At 42.5% G+C, this 16,475-nt stretch overlaps 1 protein-coding gene across 2 annotated transcripts in view; it reads right to left on the bottom strand.

Moving 5' to 3' along the window:
• myom1b (myomesin 1b) overlaps positions 1-16,475 on the bottom strand; it is a 90,520-nt gene that overhangs the window by 50,832 nt on the left and 23,213 nt on the right. For both annotated transcript variants that reach the window (XM_078398511.1, XM_078398512.1), the window contains exons 6-14: positions 13,824-13,912; positions 13,662-13,721; positions 12,404-12,568; positions 10,987-11,148; positions 9,691-9,832; positions 7,751-7,950; positions 5,254-5,310; positions 1,114-1,238; positions 35-218 (exon numbers count right to left, since the gene is read on the bottom strand). In XM_078398511.1, the coding sequence (XP_078254637.1) occupies positions 35-218; positions 1,114-1,238; positions 5,254-5,310; positions 7,751-7,950; positions 9,691-9,832; positions 10,987-11,148; positions 12,404-12,568; positions 13,662-13,721; positions 13,824-13,912 (1,184 nt within the window). The remainder of the gene's footprint in view (positions 1-34; positions 219-1,113; positions 1,239-5,253; positions 5,311-7,750; positions 7,951-9,690; positions 9,833-10,986; positions 11,149-12,403; positions 12,569-13,661; positions 13,722-13,823; positions 13,913-16,475) is intronic.

The raw sequence follows: 16,475 nt of genomic DNA, 5'->3' as shown, positions 1-16,475 counted from the left end.
CATGAAGAAACTTGCATGTGTGATTCATACTCACCGAGCTTGTCTGTGACTTCAGTAAATTCTGTCGCTTCAGAAGGCTCACCAATACCAGCAGAGTTGGCGGAGCGGACACGGAAACGGTATGATTTACCCTCAGCCAGATCAAACAATGCAAAGCGGGGAGACTTCACCGGGATTTCAGGGTTCACCCTCTGCCAGTCCTCGGTGCCTGCCACACACTGGCACAGGTAAGCAAGAATAAAGACAGCAAATGAGGAATATAATCCAGGAAATAGTGAACAGACTTGCGGTGTAACCAAAGTTTTCACTCTGTGTTTATGGGATGTGGCTGAACGCGAGTTTTTTGCCCAACTCTAATTATTCCTGCGAAATACCGGTGAGCTACCTCTTGAACCACTGCATCCCTCTTGGTGGTGGTACAGTGGTTTTGCAAAAGGGATTCCAGTATTTAGATGCAGTGATGATGAAGGACCTAGACACCTTGAGTAAGGGATATTTAATTGTTACCGGCAGGCTCCTCTGCTCATATGAGAGTTGCCGATGTTTGGTGATTGGTTGGGAGTATAGTGGTCCCACCAGGAAAAATACGATTTTTTTTGTTCTTTTGTAAGAAAAAGATTTCACAATGACGATGAAACTTGCAAGTGATAAATAGGGAAAAAAAATCTGCGTGCTGAACCACATACCTCTTACCTGTGTCTTTAAAAGTAATTGCTAATATATCAGGGGCAGGCCCTTTGGATATGGGATAAAAGCTACAGTCAAGTGAAAAATGTTGTGATCATCATAACCAATTTCAATGATGTAAAGGGTGTTATTAAAAATTGTCTCCTTTGTACTATTATCCTCTACTAAGCAATCATAGAAAATTTATTGCACCAATCTAACTTTAAGAAAAGTGGAATATACATGTCCAACTACATTTAAATGCTATGTCTGTAACGATGATCAAAGATTCACTTAAATGGCTTAGAAAAGCAGCAGGCAGAGGAACTTCATGGAAAAAGTGAAACTTTTTTTAAAAATCTACACAATAGCACAGCATTTTATTTAAACTGCTTTATGGTCAGTTGAGATACGACTTTTTAATCAATTGAGTCTTGAGATCTTTACCTTTTCCACATAGTACATGATACCTTCATGGCCACGTTGACCAGGAGGTTTCCAGCTGAGGACAACATAATTCTTGGTGGCTTCAGTCACAGTGAGTTCTGTAGGTTCTCCCGGCACTATGCCTTCTGTTGAGGCAAGAGTGGAATAGTGATACATTGCACAGAGGCAAGAAATTGTCCAGGATTTTCTCTACAGATCAATGATTTTATTTATTGGTACAGATATCGCTAGTAGAGCCAGCATTCCAACTTGCCCTTGAGAAGTTGACTGTGAGCCGCCTTGTTAAACTGTTTCTGGTGAAGTGTCCTGCCTCCCACTGCCACACTCTCTATCACTCACCTCCAAATGTTGTTAGGTTGGATATTCCAGGATTTAGATTCAGCAACTGTGAAGATCAGAAGATCAGAAGAGAGAGGAGCAGAATTAGGCCATTCGGCTCATCAAGTCTACTCCGCCATTCAATCATGGTGATCCAACTCTCCCTCCTTACCCCATTCTTCTGCCTTCTCCCCATAGCCTCTGACACCCGTACTAATCTTGAACAGTGAAGCAGTTCCAAGCAATGAAACAGAAACATAGGAAATAGGTGCAGGAGCAGGCCATTCGGCCCTTGGTGCCAACACCGCCATTCAATACGATCATGGCTGATTACCCAAAATCAGTACCTAGTTCCTGCTTTTTCCCCATATCCCTTAATTCCCTTAGCCTTAGATTTAAGAGCTAAATCCCTCTCTTGAAAACATCCAGTAAATTGACCTCCACTGCCTTCTGTGGCAGAGAATTCCACAGATTCACAACTCTCTGGGTGAAAAACCTTGTTTTCATTTCAGCCCTAAATGGCCTACCCCTTATTCGTTAACTGTGACCCCTGGTTCTGGACTCCCCCAACATCGGGAACATTTTTCCTGCATCTACCTTGTCCAATCCTCTAAGAATTCTATATGTTTCTATAAGATCCCCTCTCGTCCTTCTAAATTCCAGCATATACAAGCTCAGTCAACCCATTCTTTCATCATATGTCAGTCCCGCCATCCCGGGAATTAACCTGGTAAACCTACTCTGCACTCCCTCAATAGCAATAATGTCCTTCCTCAAATTAGGAGACCAAAATTGCACACAATACTCCAGGTGTGGTCTCACCAGGGCCCTGTACAACTGCAGTAGGACCTCCTTGCTCCAAAACTCAAATCCTTTCGCAATGAAGGCCAACATGCCATTAGCTTTCTTCGCTGCCTGCTGTACCTGCATGCTTAATTTCAGTGACTGATGTACAAGCACACCCAGGTCTCGATGCACCTCCCCTTCTCCTAATCTGATGCCATTCAGATAATAATCTACCTTCCTGTTCTTGCCACCAAAGTGGATAACCACACATTTATCCACATTATATTGCTTCTGCCCACTCACCCAACCTATCCAAGCTGCAGCCTTATAGCATCCTCATCACAATTTACACTGCCACCCAGCTTTGTGTCACCCGCAAACCGAGAGAGGTCACATTTAATTCCCTCGGCTAAATTGTTAATATATATTGTAAACAGCTGGGGTCCCAGCACCGAGCCTTGTGGCACCCCACTAGTCACTGCCTGCTATTCTGAAAAGGACCTGTTAATTCCTACTCTTTGCTTCCAGTCTGCCAACCAGTTCTCTATCCATGTCACTACCCTACTCCGAATACTATGTGCTTTAATTTTGCACACTAATCTCTTGTGTGCGACCTTGTCAAAGACTTTTTGAAAGTCCAGATACACCACATCCACTGGCTCTCCCTTCTACTTGTTACATCCTCAAAAAATTCCAAAAGATTAGTCCATGATTTCCCCTTCATAAATCTATGCTGACTTTGACCGATCCCGTCACTGTTTTCTAAATGCGCTGCTATAACATCTTTAATAATCGACTCCAGCATCTTCCCCACTACCGATGTCAGGCTAACTGGTCTATAATTCCACGTTTCTCTCTCCCTCCTTTCTTAAAAAGCAGAGTTACATTGGCAGTCCACAGGAACTGATCCAGAGTTGAGAGAACATTGGAAAATGATCACCAATGCATCCACAATTTCTAGGGCCACCTTTTTGAGTACTCTGGGATGCAGACCACCAGGTCCTGGGGATTTATCTGCCTTCAGTCCCAACAGTTAACCTATCTCCATTTTCTGACTAAAGTAGATTCCCTTCAGTTCCTCCCTCCCACTAGATCCTTGGACCCCTAATATTTTCGGGAGATTCTTTGTGTCTTCCTTAGTGAAGACAGAACCAAAGTACTCATTTAACTGTTCTGTCATTTCCTTGTTTCCCATGAGAAATACATCTGTCTCTGACAGACCTACATTCGTCTTCACTAATCTTTTCCTTTTTACATACCTACAGAAACTTTTACAGTCAGTTGTTATATCCCCCTGACTTTCTTTCCTGCTCTTTTTTCCACCTCCTAATTAACCCCTTTGACCTCCTCTGTTGAGTTCTAAATGTCTCCCAGTCCTCTGGTATGCCGCTTCTTCTGGTCAATTTATATGCCTCTTCCTTGGATTCACAATCCATGGCGATAACGATTACTTTGAGGGGAACTTACGTATGGGGTGTCTATTTCCCTACTTGTCCCTCTTATTGGTAAAGATTGCAGTTTGGAGATGTTGTCAAAGACATGTATCTGCAGTGCTTTTTGTAGATGTAAGCACTGCAACTATAGTGTGCTGGTTGTGATTGGAGTGATGTTTCGTGTGATCGATCGGGTGGCAGTGTGTAGCCCTAAATTTGTCATTAGCTACTGCCCAAATTGGTGTGTGACGTTGAAAATTTGTCACGATACATGGAGGATGTTTTATCACCTGTCCTCTCTAATTGTGGTCTATGGGTTAGAATGTTGGGGATCCAGTTGCAGAAGGCAGTGCTGACTCCTCGGTCCAGGAGCTTGGAGATGTGTTTGAATTATAATGTTAAAGGTGGAGCTATGATCAATGAACAGGAAGGAGTATGATGTGTTGTGTGTGCGTGTTATCCAGATGTTTTAGGGATGAACTGCAGTGGATCAAGGCTGACTGAGAGGCTGGAGTTAATGTACGCCATGACCAGCCTCTCGAACTACTTCATGCCGGTGGATGTCAGGGCCACAAAACAGTCCTCGTTAAGGCAAGCTACCTTGTTTTTCTTAGGAACTGGAGTGATATTGGTTTCTGAAAGTAGTTGGGGACCTCAGAATGGATTTGGGAGAGGTTAACGATGTTCGTGAATACTCCTTTGACCTCCTCTGTTGAGTTCTAAATGTCTCCCAGTCCTCTGGCCAATTTATATGCCTCTTCCTTGGATTCACAATCCATGACGATAACGATTACTTTGAGGGGAACTTACGTATGGTGTTGAGGACATGGCCCGGTACTCCATCTGGGCCAAATGCTTTCACCAGGTGTTCCCAAGCTGTTGGGGCAGGTGGCTCCCCTTGTGATCACAATCTTCCCTAGGATTAACCTCGAGGCTGGCTAGTAATGCGCCAGGCAGCATAAGGCAAATACCCCAGTGTGAACACTCGTGCCCATTTGGTACCCCAGATCCCTTGCAACCTATGAGGCCCCACGTCTCAAAATATCTCTGGCTTCGGAGAGCTGCCCAGCATGCCTCATAGTCAGTTACCCAAAGAAGAGAATGTTCCCATTTTGATGGACAACTGCCATTCTTAGAAGCTTCATCAAACCTGCTCCGATAAGGTTACATTTTATGGATCTAGAATTTTATTTTTTGATCTTCATTTAGAGTCGTAGCATGGAAACAAGCCCTTCGGCCCAACTTGCCCATACCAGCTAATATGTCCCATCTACACGAGTCCCACCTGTCTGCATTTGGCCCCTATCCTTCTGAACCTGTCCTATCCATGTAGCTGCCTAAATGTTTCTTAAACGTTGCAATAGTCCCTGCCTCAACTACCTCCTCCGGCAGCTCGTTCCACACACCTACCATCCTTTGCATGAAAAAGTCACCCCTCAGGTTCCTATTAAGTCTTTCTCCCCTCACCTTAAACCTATTGACCCTGGCTCTCAATTCTCAATTGGCAAGAAACTCTGTGTGTCTACCCGATCTATTCCTCTCTTGTACACATTTGGTCCAGGTTCAGCAGATTGATATATGTGGAAGGAAGCATATTCTTTACCTGCTGGTTCTTCTTCTGTTACGATAATCTGACCAGTCCAGGGGGCCAGTGGTATTCCTGATAATTTAAAAGACACAAGGGATCTGTAGCTTCAATATGAATTAAAAACAATTTTTATAGTATTTTTGGTGTTGCCAGAAAATTGAGGCTTAATTAAACATATAAGCATACACATACTTGCCAGTCCATAGGTTTTTAATCTAATACAGTAGTTGTACATGTAACAAGTTGTACGGTAATGGCAATTTGCAATGTTTACAGGACATGTCAGAGAACATGGCAATGGGTCTGGTAAACACTTTCAAAAACTCCTGATAGAGTCATAGAGTGATACAGTGTGGAAACAGGCCCTTCCACCCAACTCGCCCACACCGGCCAACAATGTCCCAGCTACACTAGTTCCACTTACCTGCGTTTGGTCCATATCCCTCCAAATCTGTCCTATCCATGTACCTGTCTAACTGTATCTTAAACAATGGGATAGTCCCAGCCTCAACTACCTCCTCTGGCAGCTTGTTCCATACACCCACCACCCTTTGTGTGAAAACGTTACCCCTCAAATTCCTATTAAATCTTTTCCCCTTCCCCAGAGGTCCTCTGGTCCTCGATTTTCCTACTCTGGGCAAAGGATTGTGCATCTACCCAATCTATTCCTGTCATGGTCTTATACACCTCTATAAGATCTCCCCTCATCCTCCTGTGCTCCATGGAATAGAGACCCAGCCTACTCAAGCTCTCCCTATAGCTCACACCCTCTAGTTCTGGCAACATCCCCATAAGTGTGGTTGTGCCTATTTACAGGGTTTGAATACCACTAGCACGGCTAGCATTGATTATCCATCTCTGATTATTCATGATGAACCACAGCACTCCGTGCTTAAGTTACAGTACATCACTGTTTGATGCAATTGCCTCAATATTAATAGCTTTGATGCAGGTCTAGAGTTATGCCATGTGGAGATGATAGATTCGTCTCCCCTTCCTAACAGAATTGCAATATTAGGTTTTGAACTCTTTCATCTCTAGATTATTAGTGCAGTATTATTATACTGCAATACCCACTGAGGTTTAACATGGTACATTGTTGATGAAGGTAACATGTTGAGGAATTAGAAGAGAAAAGATCGTAAATTGTATTAAAAATGCTTGGAGGCAAATCATGGAAAATAGAGCACCGTTCCGATGGCTGAGCTCAAGATGCCATTAATCAGTGTAAACAGGGAGGTAGTTGGTTCAAAGTAGGTTTAATAGACATGAGCAAGCATGGGACTGCAAATTTATACTTTGAGTCACTGAAAAGCGGCACGGTGGCACAGTGCTGGAGTTGCTGCCTTATAGCATCCGAGACCCGGGTTTGATCCTGACTACGGGTGCTGTCTGTGTGGAGTTTCTACGTTCTCACCATGACCTGCTTGGGTTTTCACCGGGAGCTCCGGTTTCTCCAGAGACTCTGTGCATCTACCTGATCTATTCCTCTCATGATTTTATACACATCTATAAGACCACCCCTCATCCTCCTGCACTCCAAGGAATAGAGTCCCCGCCAGCTCATCCTCTCCCTATAGCTCAGACCCTCAAGTCCTAGCAACATCCTTGTAAATCTTCTCTGTACCTTTCCCAACTTGACAACATCTTTCCTGTAACATGGTGCCCAGAACTAAACACAATACTCTAAATGCAGCCTCACCAACGTCTTGTATATCTGCAACATGACCGCACAACCTCTATACGCCATACTCTGTCTACTGAAGGCCAATGTGCCGAAAGCCCTTTTGACTACCCTATCTTAATGTGACGCCACCTTCAAGAAACTATGTACCTGCGCTCCTAGATCCCTCTACTCCACAACATTCCCCAGAGCCCTACCATTCACTGTGTAGGTCCAGCCCATGTTAGACTTTCCAAAATGCAACACGTCACATTTGAAGGAATGAAACGTTCTTGTCACATGTGACATGTCAGGGAGATTCTTTGTTTTGCATATCCAAGGTATGCAAAGAATCGCCACATGTACCTGGTCCATGATACAGACCTAATACAGATAATTTCTCTGTATTAAATTCCATCAACCATTTCTCTGCCCACCTGGCCAACCGATCGAGATCCTGCTGCAATCTTTGACATCCATCTTCACAATCTGCAAAACCACCCACTTTTGTATCATCTGCAGACTTGCTGATTTTGCCATGTACGTTCTCATCCAAATCATTGATATCATAGTGATAATAGAGCCATCATGGAGGTTCTACTGTGATAGAACTCAGATGCTCCATGGAGCATTGCCTTTATTCTAATGTATTTTATTTTTCTGTCATGTTGCATGCAGCGATGATTTATTCTGAGAAAGTATAGATGATATCAAAGGAGCCATTCTAAAGATGCAGTCTGAGTAGATTTAGATTTAGAGATACAGCGCGGAAACAGGCCCTTCGGCCCACCGAGTCCGCGCCGCCCAGCGATCCCCGCACATTAACACAATAAAGGCCAACAGACGTACCCTTCAGCCTATCTCTGTCGGAAGGATCCAAGGCTGCCACCGAATCAGAGATACGGGAAGGTCTACTGATTCCAACATTATTGACAGCACGCACACGGAAGATGTAAGAGCGGCCTTCTACCAATCCAGTGACGGGCAGGCGGGCAAACTTCACTGGGGTGTCATTACATTGAACCCAATGACTGGTACCTACTTCGCACCTGAAAGAAAAGAAATCCAGCTTATTCTTAGCGCCAGCAAAAAATATACCACAAATCCAGACATCACTGCCACACAATAACTGCTACATCACTGCTACACAAAGCGGCACGGTGGCGCAGCGGTAGAGTTGCTGCCTTACAGTGAATGCAGCGACGGGGACTCAGGTTCTATTCTGACTACGGGCGCCGTCTGTACGGAGTTTGTACGTCCTCCCTGTGACCTGCGTGGGTTTTCTCCGAGATCTTCGGTTTCCTCCCACACTCCAAAGACGTACAGGTATGTAGGTTAATTGGCTGGGCAAATGTTAAAATTGTCCCTAGTGGGTGTAGGATAGTGTTAATATGCGGGGATCGCTGGGCGGCGTGGACCCGGTGGGCCGAAGGGCCTGTTTCTGCGCTGTATCTCTAAATCTAAATCTAAATAACATTATACTTTAATGTTGTGCAAGCACCTACATTTAAATACTTCGAAACCTTTATATTTGTTAGTCATAGAGTCATACAGCGTGGAAATAGGCCCTTCGGCCCAACCTGCCCACACTGACCAACATGTCCCGTCAATGCTAGTCCCACCTGCCTGCGTTTGGTCCATATCCCACTAAACCTGTCCCTATCCATTTACCTGTCTAAATGTTTCTTAATCGTTGCGATAGTCGCTGCCTCAACTATTTCCTCTCACAGCTCGTTCCATACACCCACTACCCTTTATGTGAAAAAGTTACCCCTCAGATTCCTATTAAATCTTTTCCCCTTCACCTTATACGTGTGACCTCTGGTTTTTGATTCCCCTACTCTGGGCCAAAGACTCTGTGTCCACCCATTGTTCTCCATGTTGATTTTCTCCCCTTTGACCTTCTTTTCTTAGGTTCATGCATTGCAATAAAACGCTGATGATTTGCTCTCCGACCATTCAGAAATCCCAATGGTTTGGCGTTTAATCCAATGGGTAATGTTTGCTGAGTTCCTTTCCTGCATAGAGGGGCTCTAGGTCCCACGCTACCATCCCACTCACCCGGTTCCTGTGGCCACTTCCAATTCATGCAGCCTCTGTTCTCCCACTCCCCTCTACTCAACTAGGCCCCAGTCCTTGTGTTCCATTTAACCTGCTGGGAGCTGTGCTCCCACACTACTTTTCAACTCACCAGGGCCCCAGTTCCCATGCTCTCTTCTCATTCATTGTGGTTCTGATACCCCACTCTCTTTTAAACGACCCCATGCTCCCTTTCACCTGTTACACTAGGATATTTATTTTCAACTGAACCAAGTGGACCCATTGGGCCCAAATCTCTCCTGCATTGTTGCAGCACCCTCCCCTCTCCCCTCTCCCCTCTCCCCTCTCCCCTCTCCCCTCCAGCATCTCTGCATGGAAGGACCATTCTGGTACTATTCGACTCCTCTCGGAGGCCGTGATCCATGTTGGTCCGGCAAAACGGATAATCCAAAAAGGCTCTGGAACCAAGGGTGCCAGAAAATCGGTGTTAGACCTGTACCGCAGATGCTGAAAATCTGAGATAAAACCAGACAACGTCGAAAATACTCAACAGGTCAAACAGCAGCCGCGGGGAAGGAAACAGGATTTCCATTTCAGATTGATGAACCTTAACCTTAAAACTTCATTGATTCAAAACAAAAAATGTTATTCTCCTCGCTGACATTGTTGAGTAACTCCAACAGTTTCTGCTTTTATTTCACCTTACACTACAACCCGATTTAAATGAAGAATAAATTAGATGTACTCACCTGTCAACAAAATACCCGAGGATGGGGCTTCCGCCATCAACCGCTGGCTGTTTCCAGCTGACAATGACATAATCCTTATTGGCATCTAAGCAGTAGACATCTAAGGGGGCAGTTGGGGCTCCAGCCACCTCTGCTGCACCATCTGTAAATGAGACACAAGCATTCTGATTACATTCATCATATCAACCAGCCACTTCTCAACTTACAATATCTTCTCTAGTTCCTGTGGTGTGCAGCAACAATGTGATAATCACCTGATCAATGCCAACTGAAAGGCAAAGCAACTCAATACGTTTTAACAGAAGACACCAACAATTAACTCATTCCACCGAGATGGATTCACAGTCCAATTGAAGGACCTCATCCCAAAATGGTGGCGCTCCATTTCCCTCCACAGATGCAGCCTGACCTGCTGCATTCCTCCAGCAGTGTTTGTTTCTTGGAGCCATGTCAGTGCAGGCAGCGGTGGTATAGCGGTAGAGCTACTGCTTTACAGCGCCAGAAATCCGGGTTCGATCCTGACTACGGGTGCTGTCTATACGGAGCTTGTACTTTCTCCCCATGATATGCACGGATTTTCTCTGGGATCTCCGGTTTCTTCCCATACTCCAATGACGTACAGGGTTTGTAGGTTAAACGGCTTGGTATAATTGTAAATCATCCTGAGTGTGTGTGGGATAGCGTTAGTGTGCGGGGATCGCTGGTTGGCGCGGACTCAGTGGGCCGAAGGGCCTGTTTCCACGCTGTACCTCTAAACTAAACTCAACAGTGACTTGACATGACAGAAGGACCAGGTGATCTGTTTCTCTGGAAGTGTCCATGCTATTTGTCTTAGAGTGGCTGGCCCATTTACAGAGAGGCCGAGTTCCAATCTATGTAGGCAATCCCATGCAACAGTGGGTTCAGCAGAAACTCAGTTTGCTCAGTTATTATGGCATGGTTCTCCATCACACTAGGTCACCAAATACAGCCATATCCCTTCATCAGGAAGGCATAACTCGTGATGAACCAGAAATGGACTAAAAATCGGGTGCAATTCCTATCTCACAATATTGTGAGTACTTCAGTCTTCATGTTGAGTTTAGTTTCAGGATACAGCATGGTGTAGGATAGTGCTAGTGTGTGGAGACCGCTGGTCAGCATGGACATGGTGGGCACTGTATCTCTAACGTCTAAAGATAAGTGAATGTTGAATGGGAATAGCTTTTCAAAGTCCGACTTTGGCAAAGTCCCACGGACAGGTTTTCCTTAAGATCATGCTGAACAATGAGTCCACAAGTTTATTTGCACGCCTACCTCTGACAAACACATAAGCACTGTGGAGTTCATAGCCAGATTTTGTCAACACACGCATTGTGTAGAGTCCTTCATCCTCTTTGTTCAGGTGAGTAAGGGTAAGTGTGGCGCATTCACCACTAAAATGCATCTGAGCCCATTTGGAAGGATGTAACTGAATGCCTGGTAAGGAAATAGAAAAGGCGCAAAATATAAGCATGGAAGAGGTGCAGAGATCAAGGCAATTAGATCACAGTTCTAGCAGTCTCTTATCTATACTTATCTCTGCTAATGCAAAGTTATGCCTGAAATAATAACTATACAATATTAAGAAAAAATGTCCCAGATACATGTTGCTGTTCATAGGAACGACTGTAGGGGAATTTCCAGGAGGGGTGCTGACTCTCCCAAATATCAAATGGGACATTCAAAATGCACATTATAAATCAGAAGACATAGCAGCAGAATTAGGCCATTCAGCTTATCGAGTCTGCTCTGCTATTCAATCCATGGCTGATCTATTTTTCCCTCTTAATCTCATTATTCTGCCTTCGCCCAGTAACCTTTGACACCCTTACTAATCATGACCCATGGGTCTCTGCTTTATTACGTTCTCCACAGCTATCTGTGGCAATGAATTTCACTGATTCACCATCCTCTGGCTAAAGAAATTCCTCCTCGTCTCCATTCTAGAGGCACGTCCTTTTATTCTAAGGCTATGACCACTTGTCCTTGGCTCTCCCACTACTGGAAACATTCTCTCCACATCCACTCCATCCATGTCTTTCATTATTTCATATAAATGTCTGTTTAACATGCACTTCCAAAAGCAATATCATGCGTTCAAGAGAGACACTGAGTGCTGGAGTAACTCAGCGGGTCAGGCAGCATCTCTGGAGAAAATAGATGGGTGATGTTTCAGGTCGGGGCCATTCTTCAGACTCTGGCCTTCAGACTCAGACCCACTGAGTTGGTCCAGCACTTTGTGTCTATCTTTGATGTAAACCAGCTTCTGCAGTTCTTTGTTTCTGCATCATGTGCTCTGATTGAAATTGGCCCACATAGTAGCTGTGAGTTGTAGATTTCAGAGCTTCTGAGTCACAACAGCACAAGGCTACCCTAATCAGCCAAATCTCTCTTACTTGGGTTGGCATCCAGTTAGCAGTTTGCCATCTGAAGAGGACAGCTCTGGGCTTAGCAACGAGGAACCATACAGCCCAAACGCACAGATAAGGTTTCACATTTTGCATAGTTGTGAGGAAACCAGGATTGAATGGGGAAAGGGGAGGTTTGAGCGATATGCTGAACAATATACGAGGATGAATGAACACGATTTGGAAAGGAGGATAGATAATTATGTAATATTTCTGTTTTCAGCAGATTGTTCTTGGTGAATATGATATCGTAATGAGTTTTCCAACACAAAAATGACACTTACCATCACGCCACCACTGGATCTCTGGTTGAAACCGTTTTAGATTGGGGTGAACAATGACAGTGCAGCCCAAACTCATCGTCTCTCCTTCTTTACCAAAGGACACGCTGAACTTTTCAACAATGTGCACATCAAACTTCACGTGAGAATCCCCAGGGAAGAAGCCATCTGGTCAGAAAAATAGACATTTTTTAAGTACCTTCTATGCACTATCATGGTTCCATATTAACCCTTGCAACTAGATTCTTGAGAGCAGTACCCCGTTGCTGCTTTCCCCCCATATCCCTTGATCCCTTTAGCCCAAAGATCTAAATCTAACTCTCTCTTTTAAACATCCAGTGAATTGCCTCCGCTGCCTTCTGTAGCAGAGAATTCCACTGCACCCGTAATCAGGATTGAACCCAGGTCTCTGGCGCTGTAAGGCAGCAGCTCTTCCACTGCGCAACTGTGCCACCCAGAGCAGTCGTAATCAGATTGAATGGCAGGGTAGGTTTGAGGGGTCAGGTGCCCTACTCCTGCTCCTATTTCCTTGTGTTCCAAATAAATAAATGCACAAGGCCATGGATTGGGTCAATGTGGACATAGCTCATGCATCGTATTTCTATCTCACAAGTGCCTACAGTAACACATTCCTTTTGTGACTGTGTAGTTCCCAATGTCCTGCTGGTGTGATGGAACAGCGGTGAGTAAGCCACAGACAGGATCGATTAAGGGCCTGCAACAGACTGCCCAGATAGCCTTCTGATCGTTAAATAAATGTTAAACATTTTAAATGTTATCAAATATTTTAAAAGCCTTGTGTCATTAAATCAGAATTGGTTATGAACTGGCCACAGTTTAATTGTTTAATTGATAAAAAGCATGTGCTTTATCATCACTGATTCTTTGTTATTAATTCTTGTATTTATCAAACCAAACCTAATGGTCTTTTCAGATTTGTTGTAAACTGAGTTGATGCTTTATTACATTATGCAAAGTTCTCAAAATAAACCACATATTTGTGATTCTGCAGTCTCTGACGTGTTTATTCTACCAACCTGGTTAATTTATCAAATAAGATAAAGCGTAGTGTCATTAAGTCAGAATTAATTATGGACTGTCCACAGTTTAATTGTTTCATTGAGAGGTGAAGAAGGAGGTTCTATTGAAAGAAGGAATAACAACCAATGTTATTCTGCAATCAATTAATGGAGTGAAGATTGTTTTATCTAACAGCGGGTATCCATATTAAAGCTGACTATGGTGATAAACCGGTACCTACAGGAAGGAGGTGCAAATCTTCCAAGATGGAATGTGATATCATCAAGCTCGGCCTTGAATCCTGAAACAAATGGAAAACAGAAGGGTGTTCATTGGTGATGTCTCACAAAAATATTGCAAGTCCCAAAATGAGTATTGTTAACAATTAATTTCATGGACGTACTCTTCACCACAATTGATGCAAAGGCTGAAAGTTCTCCCTTGGCGTTCATTGCTGAAGCACGATATTGGGCAGTGTCATCAAAGTTACAACTGAAATGGAATCAGATGGGAAAGAATTAGACTCAGTGAGAAAACAAATATAGATAAGAGTATATGCTAAAGTCACCTATACAATTAGCTTTGTCAACTGCCTAAATTGTCTTTTGGTTTTTCTTCTCTCAAAGACACTGACTCAGTATTGGGGCAGTCACCGCTTAGTCTTTCATCAGTTTTATCTACCATGGGATGCTCACCTTGTGCATCAGTCGGTACAGTAAATGCACTGTCTGTGGTTGGTGTGTAAGTGTTGCTCTGTCGGGAATTAAATGTAGAAATGGTCTGAGTAAAAATGGCCTTCAGCATCAAGGTCAGGTAAGTACTGCCGTGGAATGATCACAAGTGCCAATTGTGAGCTGTGTGTGGATCCAGGCCCACAATACCTGGCCCATTTACTCTGTGGCACAACACCAGAAATTGCTTTTTGCAGAATTAAAGGGCTTCTTTCTGAACAGCACTTGCACCAAATTTGGATTTTAGTCATACAAATGTTCATATTTGACTCTCTTGTTAAAAGAGTAATTCTTGGTGAAAGGATTGTTATGCGAAGTTAACTTTTTCATTCGTACCAAGCGAGAAGAAGATCGTCAGGATTTTACATTTAATGACAGAATGTTGAGCTATAAAATGTGCCTATACTTGTAATATTTATTTTAAATTATTAAGAATAATTATTTGGTAAGCTAATTTTCATTTTCCTTAAATTGAACCCTTACTTCTAATGAAAATCACTTAAGACTAAAATCATCTGTACACAGAATGTCAAACCATTCAGAAAGATTACTTTATAGTCCAATTTTTTTTTTTTAAGTTTAGGTAATAGTAGTTAAATTTACCAAATGCAGTTCCTGAAACTTACAGAAAATAAAAATATGATACAAAGGAAAACGTACAAAACTTATATTTACAAACTTTAAGACAAAATACCTTAATGCATTTGATTGAATTCATATTGTAGTTGAAGGATTATAATAAAGGAGGTAATACTTGAGTTAAAATAATCAATATAAATCCATTATGTTTTATTACATTATTGTGTGGATGGAACAAGTTCAAGCCCCTAGTTAAAATTTTCTAAGTTCAAGTTGTAATTGACTATAGTTTCTTAAATTACTAAACTCGCTGAATTAAACGTCTTTTTTAAATTAAGTCCTTGAAGAGTTCACATAAAATAGCAATCTGCATCATCAACTTGTGTCAAAATGTATTTTAGTTGTGAACCTAAACATGATAACATAACTGTTGGTAAGCCACTACCTAGTAGTCTTCACATTTTATCTATTCCTTCTATATAGTTGGTTTATGAAGTACTCATACTTTGCAACACATTCCACTTCCCATGAATACTTTCCATGGTTTAATGAAACAGATGCCGTGAAATATCTATCTCTGAGAGTTTTAGCGAACAGGGAGATTAAGTGAACATATCACTTATACTGGCAGGAGCCATGCTGTCTGTCGATTAGAATAGCAGATTGGTCAGTTTCATTCACAATGTGAAATCCAACCTTAACCTTTGCATCGTTCCTAATTTCTTTAAAAACTTATCAGTTTCACAGTGGAGAGATTTTGCAGGTAAATTAATGGTGAGGGGCAGTGGGGCAAAGTCATAATTCATGGTAAGGGATGTATGAATAATTAAAAATGAATATTTGAAAGATGCTTTCAATGCTGCTGCATTCTGCTGCCATGGTAGTAAAAATATAATTTGTTGGTCAGCCTCATTGCTAATATGTACTAAGTATCATGAAATTGCATGGTTTATAGAAAAATAGGTATATGCATGGTTTATACATGCTGCAGATTTATAGTGATAATAAGTAGTGGAATAAACATTTTAAATATTAGTATGATTAATAAATACTGCCAATCATCTTCAAGTGCACTGAGAATTGATTTTTACAAATGTGGACTTATTAATTTATTTTGAATTTTTCAAAGATACTTAAAATGTGATTCATTTTTCATTTTATCCTACTGTTCGCTTTCTCTCTGAGAATTTAATACAATTTTTCTTTTCATTATTTTTTTAAGTGTGTATAATTCCCCACAGAATTCACCTGGTTGTAACTATCTTCCTTTGTTGCCCTTTCCCTGTTAATGTGCAATTCCCAGCTTGTGTTTGGTGGAGGTGACCCACTTGTAATTGCCCTGCTAAATCTGGACCGGATGCCCACTTATATCTCTGCACTATTTTAAGTCAGTGTTGTGTGGCAAGTATCTCGTGGCAGCTGTGGCTTAAAGCATTGCCTCAGCAGATACTTGTAAACTGTTCTTCGATATGTGCAATTGACAGAAGTAGAAAGGGGGGCTAGCTCTGCGAAGTGGAAAGAAGAGCTGCCTCGCTGAATAGCACCCAGTTAAACACGTAACATGAGTAAATTGTTAACAAAAGAATAAGTTCTACACCTGTAAACATTAGATCTCACAGCTAAAGGATCAGCAGTAGAATTAATCTCCAATTTCCATTAGCGTCTCAGTTACATTTCAGCTGTGTTCCTTATTCACTGAAAGAACTATATTATTTCATATTCTAACTCAAACAAAATGATCGCAA

This window comes from Rhinoraja longicauda, chromosome 4 (assembly GCF_053455715.1).
Source record: "Rhinoraja longicauda isolate Sanriku21f chromosome 4, sRhiLon1.1, whole genome shotgun sequence".
Classification (NCBI taxonomy): Eukaryota; Metazoa; Chordata; class Chondrichthyes; order Rajiformes; family Arhynchobatidae; genus Rhinoraja; species Rhinoraja longicauda.
The sequence above is the reverse complement of the archived record's forward strand: the minus strand, read 5'-3'. Positions and strand labels throughout refer to the sequence as shown.